This window comes from Maylandia zebra, linkage group LG11 (assembly GCF_041146795.1).
Source record: "Maylandia zebra isolate NMK-2024a linkage group LG11, Mzebra_GT3a, whole genome shotgun sequence".
In the NCBI taxonomy this organism is placed as follows: domain Eukaryota; kingdom Metazoa; phylum Chordata; class Actinopteri; order Cichliformes; family Cichlidae; genus Maylandia; species Maylandia zebra.
Genome location: NC_135177.1, coordinates 26647602 through 26668351, shown reverse-complemented (window position 1 = coordinate 26668351; position 20750 = coordinate 26647602). Strand labels below are relative to the sequence as shown.

The 20750-nt window shown below is 40.2% G+C and overlaps 1 protein-coding gene and 1 long non-coding RNA gene across 4 annotated transcripts; one reads left to right on the top strand and one right to left on the bottom strand.

Moving 5' to 3' along the window:
• Positions 1–7124: 7124 nt before the first annotated feature.
• On the bottom strand, positions 7125–15653 carry LOC101465364 (cytochrome P450 4B1). 2 transcript variants are annotated; one of them, XM_024804185.2, is made up of 12 exons: positions 15356–15653; positions 15047–15191; positions 14897–14941; positions 14677–14804; positions 13015–13139; positions 12752–12906; positions 12559–12665; positions 11387–11577; positions 11113–11246; positions 9404–9468; positions 8954–9036; positions 7125–8195 (listed from the first exon to the last, which is right to left on the bottom strand). In XM_024804185.2, exons 1-12 carry the CDS (start codon positions 15545–15547, stop codon positions 8024–8026), a joined length of 1542 nt encoding a protein of 513 aa, XP_024659953.2. In that variant the 5' UTR covers positions 15548–15653; the 3' UTR covers positions 7125–8023. The 2 variants fall into 2 exon arrangements, with proteins under 2 accessions (XP_024659953.2, XP_076746242.1); XM_076890127.1 differs by lacking the exons at positions 7125–8195; positions 8954–9036; positions 9404–9468 and adding an exon at positions 9511–9886.
• Positions 14746–18923, top strand: LOC106674863 (uncharacterized). 2 transcript variants are annotated; one of them, XR_013100855.1, is made up of 8 exons: positions 14746–14918; positions 15272–16855; positions 16976–17314; positions 17424–17705; positions 17779–17979; positions 18062–18172; positions 18300–18340; positions 18449–18923. It is a non-coding gene; the product is annotated as an uncharacterized LOC106674863 (long non-coding RNA). The 2 variants fall into 2 exon arrangements; XR_013100854.1 differs by having other exon boundaries at positions 15272–17314.
• Positions 18924–20750: the final 1827 nt, after the last annotated feature.

Sequence of the window (20750 nt, the reverse complement as noted above, 5' to 3'; positions counted from 1 at the left end):
TGACCTCTCGCAACTTGCACTCATTACTGTTCAAGGTGGCAAAGCTCACAAGCTGTTAGGTATTACAGACTGGATTCATTTCCCGTGACAATTGATGATTTTGTGTAACTGTTAAAGGGTGGTAAGTGGGATCCTCATGGGTTATCTACAATTTAGTGTATAGTAGGGTGGACCCCAGATGACAGTTTTCCCTCTTTTGTTACAGGCCTCACACTGCTGCTGTCTTGTTCTAGCCTTGTTGTAGTTTTACTATTGTTAATCAAAAATCAAATCGAATCAAAATTTATTTATGTAGCACATATTGAAAACAACAAAGTTGACCATAGTGCTTCACAGTCAGTAAAAGCATATAAACTGACATTGACTGGTTCCTTGTTTTATGGTATTTTACACATCAAGAAATGGGTAAATTGCACCTTTCAGATTGGAGTGAGGTTTGCAGTGAGACTACACGGGTGAGTAATTGGTGGCACTCCCCCTGTAGGTTGCCTCCCCAAGTGGGCGGTCACCACCATTTCGTTTCATTATTTTATTTTTACTTTATTAACTAACTCGGCTAGCACTGTGTCAGCGAACCTTGTCCTTTTAAATAATGTTTATTAATAAAGTGTTTTAAAGAACAAGGTAGCAGGGCTGCCCTGCTACCTAAAATGTTTTTTTTCTGCTCTACACTTTGAGTAGTTTTGTCCTTACTTTTGCTTGTTAATAACAAGCCTGTGGGCTTTTGTAACTGGTACAACATTTGCACTAGCTACTGTAATCTCTCCTGGGGTGTAACCCCCTCCCTGGGTGGCATTATCAACACCATTTAGTCACATTTACCGGTATTCTGCCTTCACACCACCACACATGGATACAGAATCAGTCCAATCATCTGTGAAAATGCTGTGAAATGACTGAAGCTGCATTTAATGCTGTCAGACTCTCTGAGAAGCTGCTGCTGTTACTCAGACTCACACCCTTTCTCTGTAACTGAGCTCTGAACTTCCTGTAAGATAGACCCCACTCAGTCAGAGTTGAAAACCAGACATCAAACATCAGAACTGTGAGCATTGGTATTACTCAGGGGCACGTGCTGAGTACACTGCCACATGCTGTCTTCACATATATGAGTGTGTGCACCACCTGATCAATACCAGAATTATAACATTTGCATATGTGATTGGGCCGATTACTGGTAGGGACGGGATAGAGAAGTGATAGGACTGGTGGCCCGGTGTCAGGAAAATAATCTTGCCCTAAAAGTAGAGAAGGGCAAGAATATCATTACTTATCTGAGGAAAAGACACTCCAATATACATCAGTCACACAGAGGTAGAGAGGCTGAAAGCCTTAAATTCATCAGGACACACATCTAACAGTTTCTCAAAGATGCTGACTCTCAGGTTACCAACAGAAACATCAAGGACTGTGACCTGGACGAGATGGAGCCATTCACTTCCATTTTTAAAAAAATTGTTTTTGTTCTTTTACTTTGTTGTGTTCTCGATGTCATCACACAAGTTCTGTTTTGGTCTGTCACAAGATGTGTCTACATCTGTTAAACTGGTAGCTGATAAGTAGAAGCATACTGATTGCAAAGAGGATTAAAATACATTTAGAGGACTTAGCATCTGAGGCTCAAAGTGGCAGGTATGGTTATCTGAGTGATTCATTACGAAGATATGGTGGGTCATTGAGTTATGTTTTTGACGAATTTGATGTAAGGTTGTATTTTTTCTACAATTTCAATATTTTTTTTCACTCCTTTAGAATGTTGAAAATACTATTAAAGGAAAGCAAAACGTACTTTTCTGTCAAAACACAGGGCTGATTTCTATCATGAAATCATATAATACAAGTGTATTACTGACAGCAACCTTTTCATTCCATATATTAGACCAGCATCATATGAACCTAAGTGTCTTGCATTTATTCCGACAAGCCACTAGGTGGTGGCTTGTGCACAAAGGTCAGCATCCTGGCTACACACTTACATCGTTTTCCATATTGTGCTAAGCATATGTGGCATCACATGAAAGTTTTGCTTCAAGCTTCTAAAATTTCACAGTATTCTGATCATATGTGTTCTTTGGTTTTTCAAGTATATTACTTTTAAAAGGTTTGTTGCCCACTTTACCACCACAGGTGTACTGTCACAGTTTTTTTCTGCTCGACATTTAAGTGAACTTTTGCTAAGCACTAACAGAATACAGCTGAGTATACACTAGCACAAGAACAAATACCAACTTAAAAGGCAAAATAAAAGGTTAGTAAAAAGAGAATTAGGATTTAAACTATTCTAAATGTCATGTAGCATGTTAGCATCTCTCACATGAAACAGTACAGTGCAGTTTATACAACGTATTACTGTTTTGAACAAATCCAGCAATGGTTATAAGTTCTCTGTGTCAAACATGTAATCAGCTGGCTGTAGCTGGTTAATAAAGACTGTGGCCATGTTTAAGTCCACCATTAAATTGTGTTATATCTTATATAGTATAGTGGTTTGGATTTTTCTCTTTCAAATGTGGACAGAACAGACGTAGTAGTAATTGAGAGGAGAGGGTAAGTGATTTGTAGCAAAGGTTCCTAGCTGGAATCGCAGATTAAATGCTGTGGTCTCAACGCAATATGCATTCTGACCACAAGGCTGCCACATAACATTGTTGTTTCTTTTTGATGTGGTGCCTGGTCTGACATCGGCCAAAAAGTCAAGTCAAGTCGGCTTGAGGTTATTTCTGCATGAGGCAGCGACAGAAGATGCAATGCATTTTGGGAGTTTTCACAGGAAATTCAAGTGATCAGTTATTAGGATCTTAAATCAGCGAAAGGTTGGCAATCTGAGATAAAAGAAAGAGGACGTCATTTCATTTTTATACAACCTGTACTGGTGACTTTTTGTCCTTGTGGGTGTGTGGATTTTGTAATATGACTGTAAATAAAAGAGTACTTTTGACTCATGAGCCTTTCTGGCCCTTCTTGATACTTTCACCCATCGTGCATGAATTGCAGAAGGGGATTTTAGCGTGTCTTTGTGACACTTCTGCACACGCTTTAACGACTCTTGTTGTGAATTTGCTCCAGCACCTGGCCTGTCTAACAGCAGAGATAGGCAGTGAAGCTAAAGTCTCGCCCCCCATATTCACTTGCATCTCTGCCTACCTAAAGCAAGATGGTGAACCAGGTTTCTGGTTTGCAGAAATATGTACACTTGCTGTCTAACAGGCCTGCAGGAGACTGGTGCACAAAAGGTGTAAATGAAAACAGAAACTTTTTCAATTGAACTGAATGATAAGTGTGCTCCGCTTGTTGCTGGAACAGCATAATTCTCTGTCTTTATCGTGTGTTTTTGACACTTAAGGGAAGCCATTGCTTAGTTTCTCACCCTTTTGACATAAAAGATATATAAAATTGCTTTGTCTCAGCTTCTGCAGGATCTGTTAAGAATCCTGTTGCAGATAGACTTTAACAAATTCTGAGACTTCTTTACTTCAAATGTTGTCTTATAGGTGCTTGCTTAAAAACTTATCAGATGGTTGTGCCAACGTAACCTTTTAAAGATCTCCTGAAGCTCCCATTTAGTTATTAGTTTGCAGTTTTCTGACCTGCATTCAGTAACTGATGAAATGTGAAACTACTCCCTCCTAACTTTGAAACTGTTGTGGTTTACAGTATCTTTGACTTAAGCCGTCTCTGTTATTGGTTACTGATTACCAACCAGTCATGTCTTTTTGAATGTGTTGGTAATGTACACCACCAGGCAAAAGTTTGGACAACCCTTCTCATTTAATGTTTTTTCTTTATTTTTACAACTTTCTGCATTGTAGATACATACTGAAGACATCAACTATATGAAGCAAGATATATGTAATTATGTAGCAAAGAAAAAGTTGATAAAAAACTCTAAATATGTCATGGCCGAGGCCGTCTCAAAAGGAAAAGGACTCAATTGCTCGGCGCCAAACAGCATGTAAGTAGTTTGAGTGACAACTTTTATTTTCACCACAAGTGTTCACAACTGGAATGTGAGTTGCACAAGTGCTAAATACAACCACTAAACCTAAGAGGTTTATGCAGCCTGAGCTAAGTGAGCAATCTGGTCATTCGTCAGCGGAAAACAGCTGCTCCGAGGATTGGGCTGGAGGGAGAGTCAACCTGGGTCCGGGGAAAGGATAAGAGTCACTGAAAATAGAGTACAGACGTTCAGGTAGGGTTCGGGAGGAATATGGGCAAGCTGTGTGTTCTGAATCTTCCTGAGTACTGCTTACTTGCCGCGGGTGGTCTGTAGTGGCGTGGAGGGGTTAGTAGTCCGGGTGAGTGGTCCGAAATTCCTGGCGTTGAGGCAGGGAGGCAGGCAGGTGAACGGGGTGAACAACCCGTGGGACTGGCAAGTGGTCCAGCGTCCAGATGGGAGCTCTTCGGCAGAGATTTGCGTCCGGCAACTTCATACGTGGAAGGGTTCGCTGAGAATCTGACAAAGAAAGGTTGAGTGCGCTGGCCTTATGAGTCGCCCGTCTTAATCACCCACAGGCGCGAGCAATCAGCAGAAAACAGAGGCCCCTCCCAGGGTTGGAGATGCCGGCTCGGAGGGAGACACACTAGCACACACCCGGACCATGACAAAATATGTTTTATATTTCAGAATACCTCCCTTTGCTTTGTTGACAGTGCTGCAAATCCTTGGTCTTCTCTCAGTGAGCTTCATGATGTAGTAATCTGACATGGTTTTCACTTTACAGGTGTGGTTGGTGAAGGTTCAATTATGGAATTTCTTATCTTCTTAATGGGGTTGGGACCATCAGCTGTGTTGTGCAGAAGAGGAGACTGTGTGAATCAGGCCTTTATGGTCAAATAGCTGCTAAGAAACCACAACTAAGGAAAAGCAACAAGCAGAAGAGATTTGTTTGGGCCAAGGAACACAAGGAATGGACATTAAACCAGTCTAAATCTGTAGTTTGTTTGAGTTTGAGATCTTTGGTTCCACCTGCCATGTCTTTGTGCGACACAGAAAAAGTGAATAGATGGTCTCTACATGCATGGTTCCCACCATGAAGCATGGATGAGGAGGTGTGATAGTGTTGGGGTGCTTTGCTGGTGACACTGTTGGAAATTTATTCAAAACTGAAAATACACTGAACCAGCATGGCTAACGCAGCATCCTGCAGCGTCATACATCCCATCCGGTTTGAGTTTATGTTTCAATAGAACACTGACCCCAAACACACCACCAGGCTGCGTGAGGGCTAACTGACCAAAAAGATGGAGTGCTGCGCCTCTAGTCACCTGACGTAAGCCCAATGGAGATGTTTTGGGATGAGGTGGACCGCAGAGTGCTCAGCATCTCTGGGAAGTCCTTCAAGGCTGTTGGAAAACCATTTCAGGTGACGACTTGATGAAGCTCAGTGAGAGAATGCCAAGAGTCTGCAAATGAGTAATCAAAGCGAACAGTGACTATTTTCCATCCATTTTCATCCGCTTTGTCCGGGGCCGGGTCGCGGGGGCAGCAGCCTAAGCAAAGAGGCCCAGACCTCCCTCTCCCCAGCCACCTCCTCCAGCTTATCCGGGGGAATACCAAGGCGTTCCCAGGCCAGCCGAGAGATATAATCTCTCCAGCGTGTCCTGGGTCTGCCCCGGGGCCTCCTCCCGGTGGGACATGCCTGGAACACCTCACCCAGGAGGCGCCCAGGGGGCATCCTTGTCAGATGCCCGAACCACCTCAGCTGGCTCCTTTCGATGTGGAGCAGCAGCTGCTCTACTCTGAGCCCCTCCCGGATGGCCGAACTTCTCACCCTATCTCTAAGGGAGAGGCCAGCCACCCTTCGGAGGAAGCTCATTTCTGCCGCTTGTATCCGCGATCTCGTTCTTTCGGTCACTACCCACAGCTCGTGGCCATAGGTGAGGGTAGGGACGTAGATCGACCGGTAAATTGAGAGCTTCGCTTTTACACTCAGCTCCCTCTTCACCACGACGGACCGGTGCAGCGTCCGCATTACTGCAGCTGCAGCCCCAATCCGTCTGTCGATCTCCGGCTCCCTTCTCCCATCACTCGCGAACAAGACCCCGAGATACTTGAACTCCTCCACTTGGGGCAGGAACTCATCCCCGACCCGGAGTGGGCACTCCACCCTTTTCCGGCTGAGAACCATGGCCTCAGATTTGGAGGTGCTGATCCTCATTCCCGCTGCTTCACACTCGGCTGCGAACCGCTCCAGTGCGACTATTTTATGGAATCTAAAATATAAAACATGTTTTAAGTTATTTCACACTTTTTGTTTACTACATAATTCCTTGTGTTCATTCATAGTTTTGATGCCTTCAGTGAGAATCCAAAAAACACATGAAAATAAATAAAAACATGAAATGAGAAGGTGTGTCCAAACTTTTGACTGGTAGTGTGTGCGCCCTCACAGGAAACAGTAATCATTTTCAACGTTTTTCCCCCCAGTCTGCTTCCAAGGCCTGTCACTCTGGTGAAACTGCACTCACTAAAGCTGCAAATGTCTTATCTTACCTGCTGGATATCAGCGTTTTTGACAGCATATGCAGCACAGAGACCAGTGTACATTAACTCTTGGCAGCTAAAAACTGCGGTGTTAAATTTGGAATAACCTTTGTGTTTGTTCGACTGCTTTGATGCTCCCTCTTCTCTTCCTCTCAGGTCTCTCTGTTCCGGATCATCAACCATCCTGGGACCTCTTTCTCCCCCTTGGCTGTCAGTTACTGATGTTCGGATCTGGAGCTTTGTCCTCCAGCTTCTCTTATCTCCCTCTCTCCTCTGTATTTATGCTGTCCTTTTTGTGTCCCTTCTCTAGGTTTGTTTACACGTCGAGGCAACTGAATGTTGTTTTGTGTATTTTTTCCAGGTTGGATATCGACGAGATCATGGAGGGGGGACTTGAACTAGATGAAGTAGATGGTGTCAGAGATATGCTGACAACAAAGGCCGTACCATTTACCCAAGATCATTTTTTCAGTCGAACTATTCAGTGGCCCCCCGTGCCCTGTGAGTGGCATCCCTGCCCACAAGAGGATAGAAATGTCTCATCATTGGATTAATATGACCACTCAGAACAAGCTTGTATTGATTTCTGGTAACCTTCCCCTCTTAAAGGACAAGTGGACTCAAAGATATCAGTCAGAGGTAAAGGTTTTGTCATTTTTCTTACATTTAATTAACCATAAACAACACTACAGTGTGAATTTGCCTTGATATAAACTGATATTTCAGATTTACAATAAGCTGTATGTATGAGGAAAGACTCTAAATGCAATGCGAGTAATTTGATACATTGTCCACATTTTTAAGCATCAACTTTACAGTCTGCCTCTGTAAAATAAGGTTATATTCCAGAGATAAACTTTGATCATATATCTATGAATTGCTTTCATGCTGACTTTCCTTGCTTTTATAAGACTTCATATAAATGCACAAACATAGATAAATGATCTTCATTATAGGTCAAAGGGACCTCTTCTGTAAACAATAGAAGTAATTCGAAATATAAGCTCAATTAACCCTTTTTGTTTGGGTTTATCCTGAATACTAAAATACAGTGAAGAACTTGTTTTATCTTTTTTATGTTATTATTCTTTGGTGCAAACTGAGTGCTAATTTAATTTACAGCATAGCACCAGTTCTCTTCCTCTATTTAAAAATGGCCACAGTTGCTTGGTGTTTAAAATAGAAATATTAAGTGATGAGTGTAAAACTTAATATGGAAATGTAAGTTGTAATTACTAGAATTTTATCTACAACCTTACACTGCAAAAGTGCAATGCCATTTACTACAATTCTGTTATGTACTACTCGTAAAAAAAAAGCAAATTCTAGTACTTTCTGCACAAGCTTCTCCTTTAGTGTTTTTGTGTAAAAAGCAGATTTTTTTCAACAAGTAATTTTTCCTAAAACATAAACTGCACGGCAGAGTTAATTAAATTTTATGTGAAAGCTCAGTTATATGGTAGAAGGTAGAATCAACATACTTTTTTTACTTTCTAAATAAAGTAATTTTGAGCAGTTCTTGCAGTTAGTGCACTTTAGCTAAGTCTCTAAAGGTTTGATCTTGATGTGGATGCCATTGAGTGAGCGGAGAACCAGTCGGGGGATGATCTTGGGTTTCATAGTGGGCTCCGCTATGAGCTGGTATCGCTTCAGTGTCAAAGCTGTCACCACTTTCATCTCATTCATAGCAAAGTTCTGACCGATGCAGTTTCTGCAAAATACATAAAATGTAAGAAATACACAAAGACCTGAAAAACAATTAAAATAATTTGATCCTTCTGAGATTTGGACATGCAGAAAATGGAAAGGAGGGATAAATATAGTATGTTATCTTTTAACATTCAGGTCCAAAGGTGCTTGTATTTTAAATGAGATCAATCTTAGATTACAGTGAGTTCCCCCTTTCCCCTACTTGCTCTAGCCCAAGGGGGGCGGCACGGTATGAAAAAAACAAAACAAAGAATGCTTGGACACTGCTAGCATAATGGATAGGTTTTTGACAGGGCTCCCACACAAACGCAAAGCAGAGGATGAAGCATCGCCAAATATGGTTCCAAACCAACTTCCTTCCAAGCCAAAGACTAGAACATGGTAAATGGTAAATAGACTGGTTCTTATATAGCGCTTTTCTACTCTGAGCACCCAAAGCACTTTATACAACTCGTTCATTCACCCAATCACACACAAGCACTTTTCTAAGTTTTTCGTGCTATCTAACTATCATTCATACATACACATTCACACTCGGATGGATGCATCGGGGAGCAACCTGGGGTTGGTATCTTGCCCAAGGATATTTGGGTAAAACAATGGGGGGCCTAGCAACAAAAGTTTGGGAACCACTGCTCTAGCCCATCATAAAACCAGTTTGCTGATGGAAATGGGGTCAGTGCTAAGTTACACATTCACATACTTGAGACTACTACAAGCAGTCTCTATACAGTGATATAGTTTCAGGTGAGGACAAACCTTGGCCCAGCTGAGAAGGGCACAAACGCATGAGGGGATCTCTTAGCAATGTTCTCTGGTAGGAAACGCAGAGGGTCAAAGACCTAATGTAATACAGGACAAAGAAAGAGAGCAGTGTTATGTGTATTACTTATTTTCTGAACCTCATCGCCCTTATCACTTGCGCAGAGAAAACTGCATTCTGACACATAATAAAGTAAGTCATTAAACCAGCTTGAATCTGTCCTGAGGTCCACTTTGGCACCAGGGACCTACCCACCTCAGCAAATACAGCACTAGTAATTAATTTAATGCACCAGTTTCATGATTGCTTCTTCAGTTATTTGATATATTGTATGCAGCCTTATGGGCAGAGTGCTGAAAACGTCACAATTTTATTTCGTCATAGATTCCTTTGATGATGTATTCCATGTAGTAAGTTGTGCTGGGAATAAAATTGTCTTTACTTACATTAGGGTTTTCCCAGACAGATGCATTCCTGTGAATTCCAAATACACCTATTCCAACAACAGAACCTACATTTGAAAGAAATGTGTACTTAGTTTATTATTATTAAAAGATTATAGGGTGTGTGTAGCTGAACATTATCTTTCAAACAAAACAAGCATACACCATATCGAAAAATTTATTGTGACACAACTCATAATTCAGATGCAGGGGTTTTAAGTCCAGTTGGCACAGATACATAAAATCAAGCAGCTAGCCATGCAGCGTGATCAAGTGTAAGTGGTATTATTGCAAACTGGAAATGTTTAGGAAGTATAGCAACTCAGCCATGAAGTGCCAGACCATGTAAAGTTGCAGAGTGAGTGTAGAAAAGTCCATGTTAGCGTGAACTACATTACCCAGCAGCTTTGCAGTCATGGGATTCATGGGACTCCTGAGCTAGATAGCCTGACTTAGTTCATGGGCTGATGAGAGACGAGGGGAGAGCTGCTGGGAAGAAAAGCAAATAGCCCCCCTGTGTTTGTTGTAAATGGTGTGTGTCACATAAACGTGAGTTTACATTTCATTTTTAAGATGTTTTACCCTGTGTGTATTTATTCTAGCTACCTTTGGCATATGTGCTAGTTATAGATAACTATGGTGGCCCAGCTATTGGATAGTTTCTGGCCTTGTTCCAGCTTTATTTGTTCCCTTTACCAATTAATGTGACATTGTACGCTGTAACATGGGTGTATTACGTAGTGGTAGAGGGCTGGCTACTGAACAACTGCCTCAATATAAATATTTCATCTCTTGTGTTGGAGTGCCATCTTGTGGCCCATTTTGGGTAGTGTTTTAATAAATGTGATTGCTCTTAAGAAGCAGTATCAGGTTGATGCACTGCCTTAGCAGATTTGTTGTGGAGGAATTTGTGGCCAGCTTTATTACCGTTTAATCTTAATTCATGTTCTAAAGTATTTCCTGTTCTTGATCGCAGAAACCACACCATATCACCCCTCCACATCCTCCTACACCATGTCATATCTCCTTGTACCATCAGTCTGAGTGTAAATAAACTCCACCTCTTACAATCTACTCCCTGGATGTCAGCCTCTCCTTCTGACCAAGGATAACTATTGTAGCAAAAACCAACATTAAACTGATGTGCACCATTCTGTACAGTGAGGTTGCAGAGTGCATAAAAATCTCCAACGCTCTGCTGACTCAGTAACTGCAGAGCTCTAAACCTCCTCTGGCATCAACATCAGCACAAAAACTGTGTGCCTGGAGCTTCATGGCTCATGGATTCCCATGGCTGAGCAGTTCCAGTGAGTGTAATGTGTAGGCGGCGGTGTACTTTCTGCCCATATAATGTATATGATAATAATCTGGTGCCAACATTTAAATACTTCAATTTGGAAGAATGAAGAACTGACAAAGCAATTACGCCACACGTTTAAGAGATTTATACTAGTTTATAGAAAAGATGCTGTATGTGACAATACAATCAAATAATACCAATATACCCTTGTAGAATAATAAAGTAATAAGTAATAAGTCAATATAGGTCCTTTATTGAATCGTAAAGAAAAGTCATTTATGTATGTAAAGACAAACAACGTCGGTTAAGAGTTTGTGTTTACCATGTGGCATGAAATGATTCCAAAAGCATTATTAAGTGAAGACATTTAATGTTTACTCTTTGATAATAACAACAGAGTAAAATCACTGACCTGCAGGCACTGTTCTCCCATCACAAAAGGTTACAGTTTTGGTGGTTTTTCTGGAAATTCCTGGTACAGGGGGGTAAAGGCGGAGAGCTTCTTTTATGCACATTGTAGTGTATGGGATTTTACTGAGATCCTCCCTTAAAATGAGACCAACATGCAGTGTTAGTGAAGTCAACTAATAAGAAATCTTGTTTATATGTCTCCTAATAAAGTTTTGGTACCACAGAATGGCACCAACTTGTCTCCCTATTGCAATGTTGTCCTTTCACAAGCCTACCACTCCATGGTTTCCTTGTCATGCAAGGCCTCCATAATCTCCTTCCTGCAAATCTTCTGATGTTCTGGGTTGCAGGCCAGACAGTAGAGGATGAAAGACAGGCCACTGGCTGTGGTGTCATGGCCCTCAAACATGAAGGTGTCCACTTCTGCCCGCATATCTTCATCTGACAGACCCTGCTGGTTCTCATCCTGGCGTTGAAATAAAGGATATTTACAGTTGATGAAAGACAGAATGGACTGCACTATACTCTAACTGGGCTTCTCAATAAAAGTGCTTTGTTACTTTTGCTGCTCAGGCTCATTATATTACTTCATCACCCGACTTCAACTCAGCTTTAGCTGGATAACATTCATCCTTATACAGATACCTTTATAAAATTGGGGATTTATTCAGCAGCCAAGTATCAAGGTCCGCTGTTCTTCTTAAACCATATAAAGCACTAATTGTTTGTTTTTTAAGCAAACACCTGCCATGCAGTTAATTATTGATTTTAATTTTTCCTGCCAAGGACAACAATTTGCTATGATATACTCATAAAGGAAGGATTCTTTCTATTCTTTCATTATCGGTTGATTATATTAATATTATACAGTTATTACACAATTATGTGTTTAAGTGATATAAATAAGATTTTTCAATTTGTGTGATTTTCAGTTAAAATGCACGAAAATAAAAAATTAATAAAAATTGGATCATTTTATGCGTTTTAATGTGTTTTAAACTGAACCCATGTCACGAAAGCTAAGTCTACTAAGAGAATAAACATGCTAGCTGAACAGCCTCTACAAGCTGCCGTTTAGAGAAGTTTTTGGGAAAGAAACTGGGCAAAACACTAACCAGTGTTGATCATTCTCTACACAAAAGAGATTTTTTATTCAGGTTGCTGCTCACGAGAATGAAAAGGCTGATCATCGTCTTTGTGTCAGAGGACATTAACATGCAGCTTGGCAACAGCATGCATCTTTGCTTATTTGCTGCATGCATATGCTATTTCAGCTTTAGGCCAGTACTTCAGATATCTGACACGATCTCAAGTTGGCACTTGCCTTATTTTCTGTATGACCTTTATGCAGGAAAACCCCAGTTTGTGACTTGCCTATACATTAAGCAAATCCTACAATGGGAAATGTGTTGAAGTAAGAGGCTGAAACTGATGACACATAACATACTCTTGCAAAGAGAAGGATGTCCAGAAAGTCCAAATATCTCTTTGCCTGTATTTGTCCAAGCTCCTTCTCTTCCTTTAGTGCTTCTTGCCTCTTTCTTATAACTTCCTCTTTAGAAAAGAATATAAAATGTAAGCATTTGTAGGTCTGACACTGATTTTTGGCAACGGTTCAGATGAATCAAAGCAAAGCTTACCTGTATGACTGAGGGCCACCTGACGTGCTTTTCTGTATCTGAAACCATGTGGGCTAAGGTGGAAAATGAGGTCACTGTGGTACGGAAACATTCTGAGCCGAAGGTCAATTAGAAAACTGAGGTCATAAACTGCTTTGATGTATGCATTTGTTCCACTGAAATGACAAAGGAGGCAAACATTAAATGCAGATTTACAACAACCAAAGACTCAACAGAAAACTGACACTGTAAATGACTCTTTAAAAAGATTCATCTGGGCTCACCCCTCTGTCTGACAGTTGCTGTAGCAGCTGAAGGCACACTTCATAATGCTGTCCAGTGTCATGAGGCTCATGTGTTTAAACAATTCAAAAGGCTCATTTGTGCTTGCATAACTTTCCCACTTATCCTGCCAACAATGAGAGAACAGATGTGTCAGAAGAAAATTGTACATAGCATGATCAGCTACATGAAATGTGTTTTGTATTGATCACTAAGCAATCCACATGTCTACGTAACTTTTTACATGAACTCTTGTGTGATAAACTTATTTAGCAACTAACAGCTTCCTCTTTTCTAAGAACATACAGACTTAGAAAAGGGGAACCTCAGCTCTAAGTTCTTGGAATAACTTTGTTACCTTTGTACACACACAAGCTTGTATAAACAAAGAACGCAGACAGTGACAGAGCGCAAGTCCGTGAGTGCCTCTTGCGAGTACGAGCGCTCTGTGACCATCCTCGCGAGTAAAGACAACTGCAGTGTTTGTGTTTTCTAACTCAGGCGTCACAGCTGAAGAACTGTGGGGTGATTCTTAGAAATCCCCAGTCATTTAAATTGGTCCTTCGAGCTGGATAGATGAGTTGCTGGCTGTGTCGTAAGTACCCATCCTAATGTGTACCTCATGCATCCTGTTCTACGACCCTGAAGCCATCCTTCATGTGTTTCTTCAGTTTTTTTCATATCTGTCTCTTTCAACTTGAGTCAAAACGTGACCTAACTCCCTCCAATCTGTGTTTTCATTTCGTGCTACAGACACGCGTCGTTTTGGCATTCTACTCAGTTCCTGTACTTTTTCTGTTTGTATCACTGAGCACACAGCATTGCCACTTTTAGTTACATAGAGGTGCTGCAAGGTAAGCTTCTGTGGGCCTAATCTGTGAATTTGTGTGTCATATGAAGGATCTTTGTTTAAATCTTAGGGTGTTGTGATACTCATCAAAAGCAAGTGGTCGGGAGTCTGGTGGCAAATACTTCTCTGCCACCTCTGTAGAGGCTCTAATGGTGGAAGGTCTAGAGTCTAATAGTAGTGGGACACTCCTTTTCCCGCACTGCTATAATTAATCTGTCCCTCTTCTTCTACCTCTTCATAGTTTAACATTAATTCTGCGTGCACGCCTTGTGGTCCTAGAACTACGCCAATTTTTAATTTTTCCATGCTGTCTCTCCCTAGGAGGTTGACTGGACAGGATGGATCGTATATACATTGGTTTTTACAGCTCTTGCCACTTTCTCTATGCACTAGCAGTAGCCCTTCTGTTAGAGATTTTACACTAGTGTGACCTGATGCAGACTTAACTATCAGGGTCTCTTTTGAAAATTTCAGGTTATTAGGTTTTTGATTTAGCACGGTTTTGCATGCACCTGTGTCGCATAACATAGTTACGTAAATTTTTAGTATGGGTCTCTCTCCTAACAGTGTAACTAGTTCATGCACGTTAAACACTTCTGTATCATCCTGTTTTTCCTCACTTCCTTGCTCTCTGTCTAGTCAATCTTCGTTCCTACCTTCTCTCTTAGAAATCCCCTGTCAAGATGTGATCTCTCTGCAGGATACAGACACTGCTCCTGCTTTACTTCTATGATATTTACTGACACGTGCTGACCAACACATCACGACTTTGATTTTATTTATCAATTATGCAACTAAATTGTCTTCAACGTACCAACATAGTCTCAGCAGACTCTGACATCAATTTTACGTATGGTTTCAAAACATCATAATGGAAACCTGGTGTTAAGAGCCTTCTTTGACGGAACCACTTCTGACCTTCTGACACCAACAACCCATTTCCTGAAGAACATGTGCATGAGTGAGGAAAGCAGCAAAACAAACAACTCTGCACTTTAACAAAATGCTGTAGAAGGGAGAAAAATGAGCCTTACCAATCCAACCCTCCACAAAACGGTAGGCAAAATCATCTTTTGGCTCTGTTAGGAAACAAAACAAATAAAAATGGTGTTAGGGACCTTTAACTTTACTACACAGTTATAAATGTGCATCAACACAACAACTATGCAAAATATTTCTCATACCTGATGATGTCAGGATAGTTTTTGCATAATCTGGATGCTGAATAATGATGATACTGAGAAAGGGGCCAAACCAGATTGGGAAAACATATGAGTACTCCTGTCCCCATTTCACTACCTTGTCCATATCGGTCCCATCTTGTTTAAACTGAAAGAGAAAAAGTACAACTGAAACACATCACAGCAGGCAGACTTTACACGCTGTCAACTGTGTGTCTCTGTTTGCAGAATGGTGTTCTCCAACATGGTGTGGTCAGCTTTACTGGACGGTTACAGATGTTACAGCTGCTGCGAGTGTGTTGAGACAGTTACCTCCAGAACATGTCCAAACAGCCAGTGTGGCGGCGGCCCCGGAAAAGCTTGGAAGTTCCGCAGTGCTTCCCTTCTTTTCGCAAGTAGAATTGTTAATTTATAAACCACGACAAAAACACAGAGCACAACAAAGACGTAATGCATGTGAGGCCAGCCCAGCTGAAACTCCGCGAAAGTTTTAGTTAGTTTCATCTCGCAGGTGCAAGTGTCTTCCGCCTCCGCGTGCAGGAAAACCTCCCCAACAAAGCGCAAAAGGTGATCTGAGCTCACCTTTCTGGAGGAAAAGCGATGTTTTCAGTGCTGTCTCCGGTAGGCGGGGAATTTGACAATCAATAAAACGCTGACTTCATGTCCTGACGGAACTGTTGGCGTTTTGAGCGCAGGAGTGCAACAGCAACATCATTACGGCGGAAAACGAGAACTGGGATGATGAAGATGCAAATATGGGAAGAGTATTGAATTAAAAAGTAGATTATGAAGAAGTGCGGTTAAAAAAATATTTACAAATTCTATCAAAAATAACTTTGTTTGTTAACCAAAATAATTTCTGCTCATGTAAAGTGAACATCACACGCAAAAATGTAGGTTTTCCTTTTGGCTATTCTGTTTGCCTGTCAAACACTTGTTCCTTCATATTGTTACTACATACGTTGAGTTTATTTTAAGAAATATTGACACAATCAAATCCATTTAATTGACTTTATGATTAAAAAACTCAACAAGCAAGGAAATCCTTGACAACGCCTCTAACTTTATATTGTTAAATATAATCTGTGCAGATTATATTCATGTTTTTTTAAACGAATAAATACTCCAGATTACATATCATACTTAATTGCATGCTGATCTATGACAAATTAAGACACTTTAAAGTACTCAGCTCAGCACTTTTGGGGCGTTTATGATATTCATTAGAATTTAATCTCATTAATAAAAGTGTAATTGTGTTAGTTGTTGTACTTGGCAGCCAATAAGTTGGTTACAAGTGCTTTGTTTGCACATGAAGTCCAAACTCCAGTGAGTTTAACTGTACGATAAACTGTACAAACAGCTCAATCACAGTTTGGTTCAACCCTCACAAACATTATCTCAGCATAAAATACAATGTGAGAACATCTTTGGCATCTATATATTAAAAAAGAAACTGGTTTGCGATGCACATTTTGTGTCTTAACACCCATACTAAATGTAAGAAGCAAATCATATGCCAGACCACATCAGAAAAACAGTGTGGGTGACAACCTTGCTAAATTTCCTCTGTACTGGCTGTTGGACCACTTCCGATGTGTCAGGCTCATTTAAACTGTTAAGCTCAATCTAAAACCTTTTGCTGAGAGGCAGAGTTTGTGATCTGTGTTTTTATGAGCAGTAATGGTACAGCCAGGATGCTTCATGTTGGGTTTTATTTCTGCGGGGACAGGAATTTCTCCCATATGAAACAGAAAGGCTTCATTTTCATCTTTTTACTTGTTTGGAACTTCTCTACTTTCTCAGGAAACAGTGAGTATCTGATCAAATCATTACTTAACTAAATTCATTATTCAAATTGCTTAATTAAATACAATGTATTTAAAATACAATTGATGAACTGACTGTTGAATATTTCATATATTTTTCAAGTGACTGTTAATTTAAATGAGCAACGTGATATTTTGCGAGTCGCAACACAACTTAATTTTTCGCTGGGATGTCGAGCTGTGATACCGTGTCAGCATTACATCCATCGATCAGACTCTTTCAAATGGTTTTACAAGAAGGACCATAGCAGTAAGCAGGTTCAGTTATTCTTCCGAGATAAGAGGGGAATGCTATATCATCAAATATCCAATCCCAAATTGAGAATTGGATCCAATCATTCCTTGGTCATCAGCTCTTTTACCGAGGAGGATGAAGGTGTGTACTGGTGTGAAACTTGCCAAGAAACATGCCAAAAGTCCACTGACATCATAGTGAAGAAAGGTTTGTCCTGCTGTCATATTTTTCTCCGTTAAGTCAGAATCTACCTGTGCTTATGGTTTTTAAATTTGCCAAAGATAATTATCACAATCCTTTACCTCTCTTTTTTCAGAGACGTGGAAAGACGTCAATGAGACAGTTTACATTGTTGCTGGCAGCAGTTTTCAGCACACATGTTCAAGTAAACTTGATAAAATAAACTTTTGGACTTTTGAAGCAACGACTGCTGTTGGGAAATCAGAAGTAAGAGCAACAACAGACAATTTGACTTTCAACAAGTCTATATATATTGGAAATGTCAGAAGAGAAGATGCTGGGAAATATACCTGCTGGATGAGTAGCTGTGTCGGACACAGTATTAAGCGAGTCACTATCAATTTGTGTGTAGTTACAGGTGAGAAACACACAAACATCATTGTTTCATAGTAGAAGATAACCTGATGTAACCTTTTGATCTTTACTTACAGTATATGACAGTAAGGATTCATCTGCATCTTGCGCTGTGACGTGCGGCATGAAATCAAATAATCCAAACAGAACTTCAACTACATCTGTGCCTGTACATCCACACGGGTCCCTAAAGTGCAATATAGATTCAGTGTTTGATGGATACACTACAGTTACTAAGAGTCCCACATTTAGCACAAACGCATTTAGCACAAGAACAGGTGGGTGTTTAGCCATATGCTGTTTGTGAACCTTTTTCACCCGAATCAAAGAAATATTAATATTTAGCTTTTGGTTTAACAGGTTTTCAAAAAGAGCCTGAAGACTGGATCCCACTTATTTGTGGTATATCAGTATCATGTGTCATTTTAATGGCACTTTTAATTTTCTGGTTGAAATCAAGGTTACATTCAGGTAGGCTATGCAGCTGCGCCTCACTTCCACTTCCTTTGTATTTTATTGTTTTGTTTTTTTCTTATGGTTTGCTTGAAAAACTTTCCCCTCTGATTCTGAATATGCTTCTGCTTCTGTCTCACCAAAGCATTTCCTGTTCAAATTTGTTGCTGTGGCTTGAATAGCAGGGTAAGTGTCTGTGCTGACATCGAGGTGTAACCTAAAACCCTCATGCAGAAATGAAGTGTGTGCGTGTTGCTTTGTCTGGGTAATGAAATGTATTGCTTTTTACTGCAGGTGGAAGAAGAGTCTTCAGTGGTTTATTCATCAATTATCATCAGGACACCGGGCAAAAGAATTAATCACATGACCTCTAGTGATTGCAGTGAAATAAAAGTATAGAGAAAAAAGTCCAGGATAAGTGCAGTCACTTTTATTTATATATAACTGAACTTTTACCTAATTTTCTGAAGGCAGGGCGGGTGTTTTAAAGTACATGGATCAAGATAATTTTAATGAGAAACTTTGAGTGTGATACAGATGTTATGTAACAACATTTTTTTTTGTTGTTGTTGTTGCTCAGTACAGAGGTGAGGTCCATTCATGAACTGCATGAAAGCACAGTTTCTGATTACCTTGCAGATCAAGTTAAGATAAAACAAATGTAGGTAAAGAAGTAATGTTGACCTCAATATTCTACGGCAATTAAATGCTGCTTTCACAAAGAGGAACGTTATTAGGTACATTAATTTAGTCGAGCTCAGCAATTAAAACAAATTTACAAACAATTTCTATTTTTTTTGTTAAAAGAAAAAATACTTTTTACACTAAATTTTTTTTACAGCTGTATTTTGTCTTGCAGTTTTAGGTTTTATATAATCACCATATAAAATATAACCGCAGTAAAAAAGCATCTAAGCAAAAGGTTGCATAAAGAAGGCTGTTAAAAGTGTTAAAACCCCAGCAGTACTGCGTCTGCAGTGTTAATCAATAATGATCATCAGTGATAGCAAAACAATAACACCCTGCAGACAAAAGGTTATAGTATGATTATTACTGATTATTACTCCGAATAGCCTATGTGAGTACCTCACCCACTTTTTTTATACACCACAACACCAACCCACAGAGACAGACAGGACAAGACACGCAGGACAAACCACTGCATCACGATCTGTCATTGGTGGCGGTGTGCACAGCTCTAATGAAAACAAACCCAAATAAGGCAGCTGGTCCAAATAATATCCTCAGGCATGCACTCAGGGTCTGCTCATCAGAGCTGGATGGTGTATTCATAGACATACAATCTGCCCATCCTTTAAGTCCATTACCAGTGTGGCCCTCTCCAAGAAACATACTGCCACATGCTTAAATGACCATCATTCTTTTGGACTAACATCAATTGTGATGAAGTGTTTTGAAAGGATCAAAAAGACTGTCCTGGCCACCTTGGACTCTTTACTTTATGCACATGCATACAGAATCAGTCCACTAGAAGGTAGTAACACATCTGTGAAAATGCTGTTAGTTGACTGAAGCTGCATTTAATGCTGCAGACTCTCTGAGAAGCTGCTCTTAGTCAGACTCACACCCTTTCTCTGTAACTGAGCTCTGAACTTCCTGTAAGATAGACCGCACTCAGTCAGAGTTGGACACCAGATATCAAACATCAGAACTGTGAGCACTGGTATTACTCAGGGGCACGTGCTGAGTGCACTGCCACATGCTCTCTTCACATATGAGTGTGAGCACCCCCCTAATCAATACCAGAATTATAAAATTTGCATATGAATCTAAAGTAATTGGGCTGATTACTGGCAGGGCTGGCATAGAGAAGAGAAGTGAAATGACTAGTGGCCTGGTGTCAGGAAAATAATCTTGCCCTAAATGTAGATAAGAGCAAGGCGATCTGAGGAAAAAACACTCCAAGACAGAGGTAGAGGACACACATGAGGTTGGATTTCACCTGGTCTCACAACCAGCACATTGACTGTACTTTCTAAGATGACTAACAGGGCCCAGCTGCACTACTCAAGACAGGAACACTCTATTGTGTGAGACTGCACAATAAATCACAGGATCATCTTTTCATTAGTATATGACATTTACACCAACAGGGCTGTCAGCATTGCCCACATCAACATTAAATACAACACACACTCACAACACCACCAGTTAACAGGTAGGTGGTAGATTCTAAAGGTAGATGCAACAGGAGTCTGAAATCAAAGACTGTAAGTCTCAAATCAGACTCGTGAATAAGACAGTCAGTTATGCCTCTCTTCTACCCCATCAATATTATTGACTATTACTGTAATTATTATTACCTGCTATGGCACAAATTTGTAAAGACCGGTTTGCAAATATGGACAAAGCAGGTACAACTCAGGTTTTCAAACTCAGGTTTGTTTTTAAAACTAATTTTAGTGTTTGCATCTTCAATTCTTGCAATCTGTAAAATTTCCGGATTCTTTATTTTTATTTTATTTGAATAATTATTTTTGTTTTGTGTCAAGAGATTGGCAAAATTAAGTGTAAACTACTGCTTTTATTTCCACAGTATGTATGCCAATAAAGCCTCTAAACTTAATACTCAGTA

Coding starts and splice junctions, on each gene's coding strand:
- LOC101465364 (XM_024804185.2), bottom strand. CDS start 15,547: ATGAAACTAACTAAAACTTTCGCGGAGTTTCAGCTGGGCTGGCCTCAC. Junction 14,942..15,046: donor AACTATCCTGACATCATCAG/GTATGAGAAATA, acceptor GTTTCCTAACAG/AGCCAAAAGATGATTTTGCC. Junction 9,037..9,403: donor CTGTCTGGGAAAACCCTAAT/GTAAGTAAAGAC, acceptor GTATTACATTAG/GTCTTTGACCCTCTGCGTTT.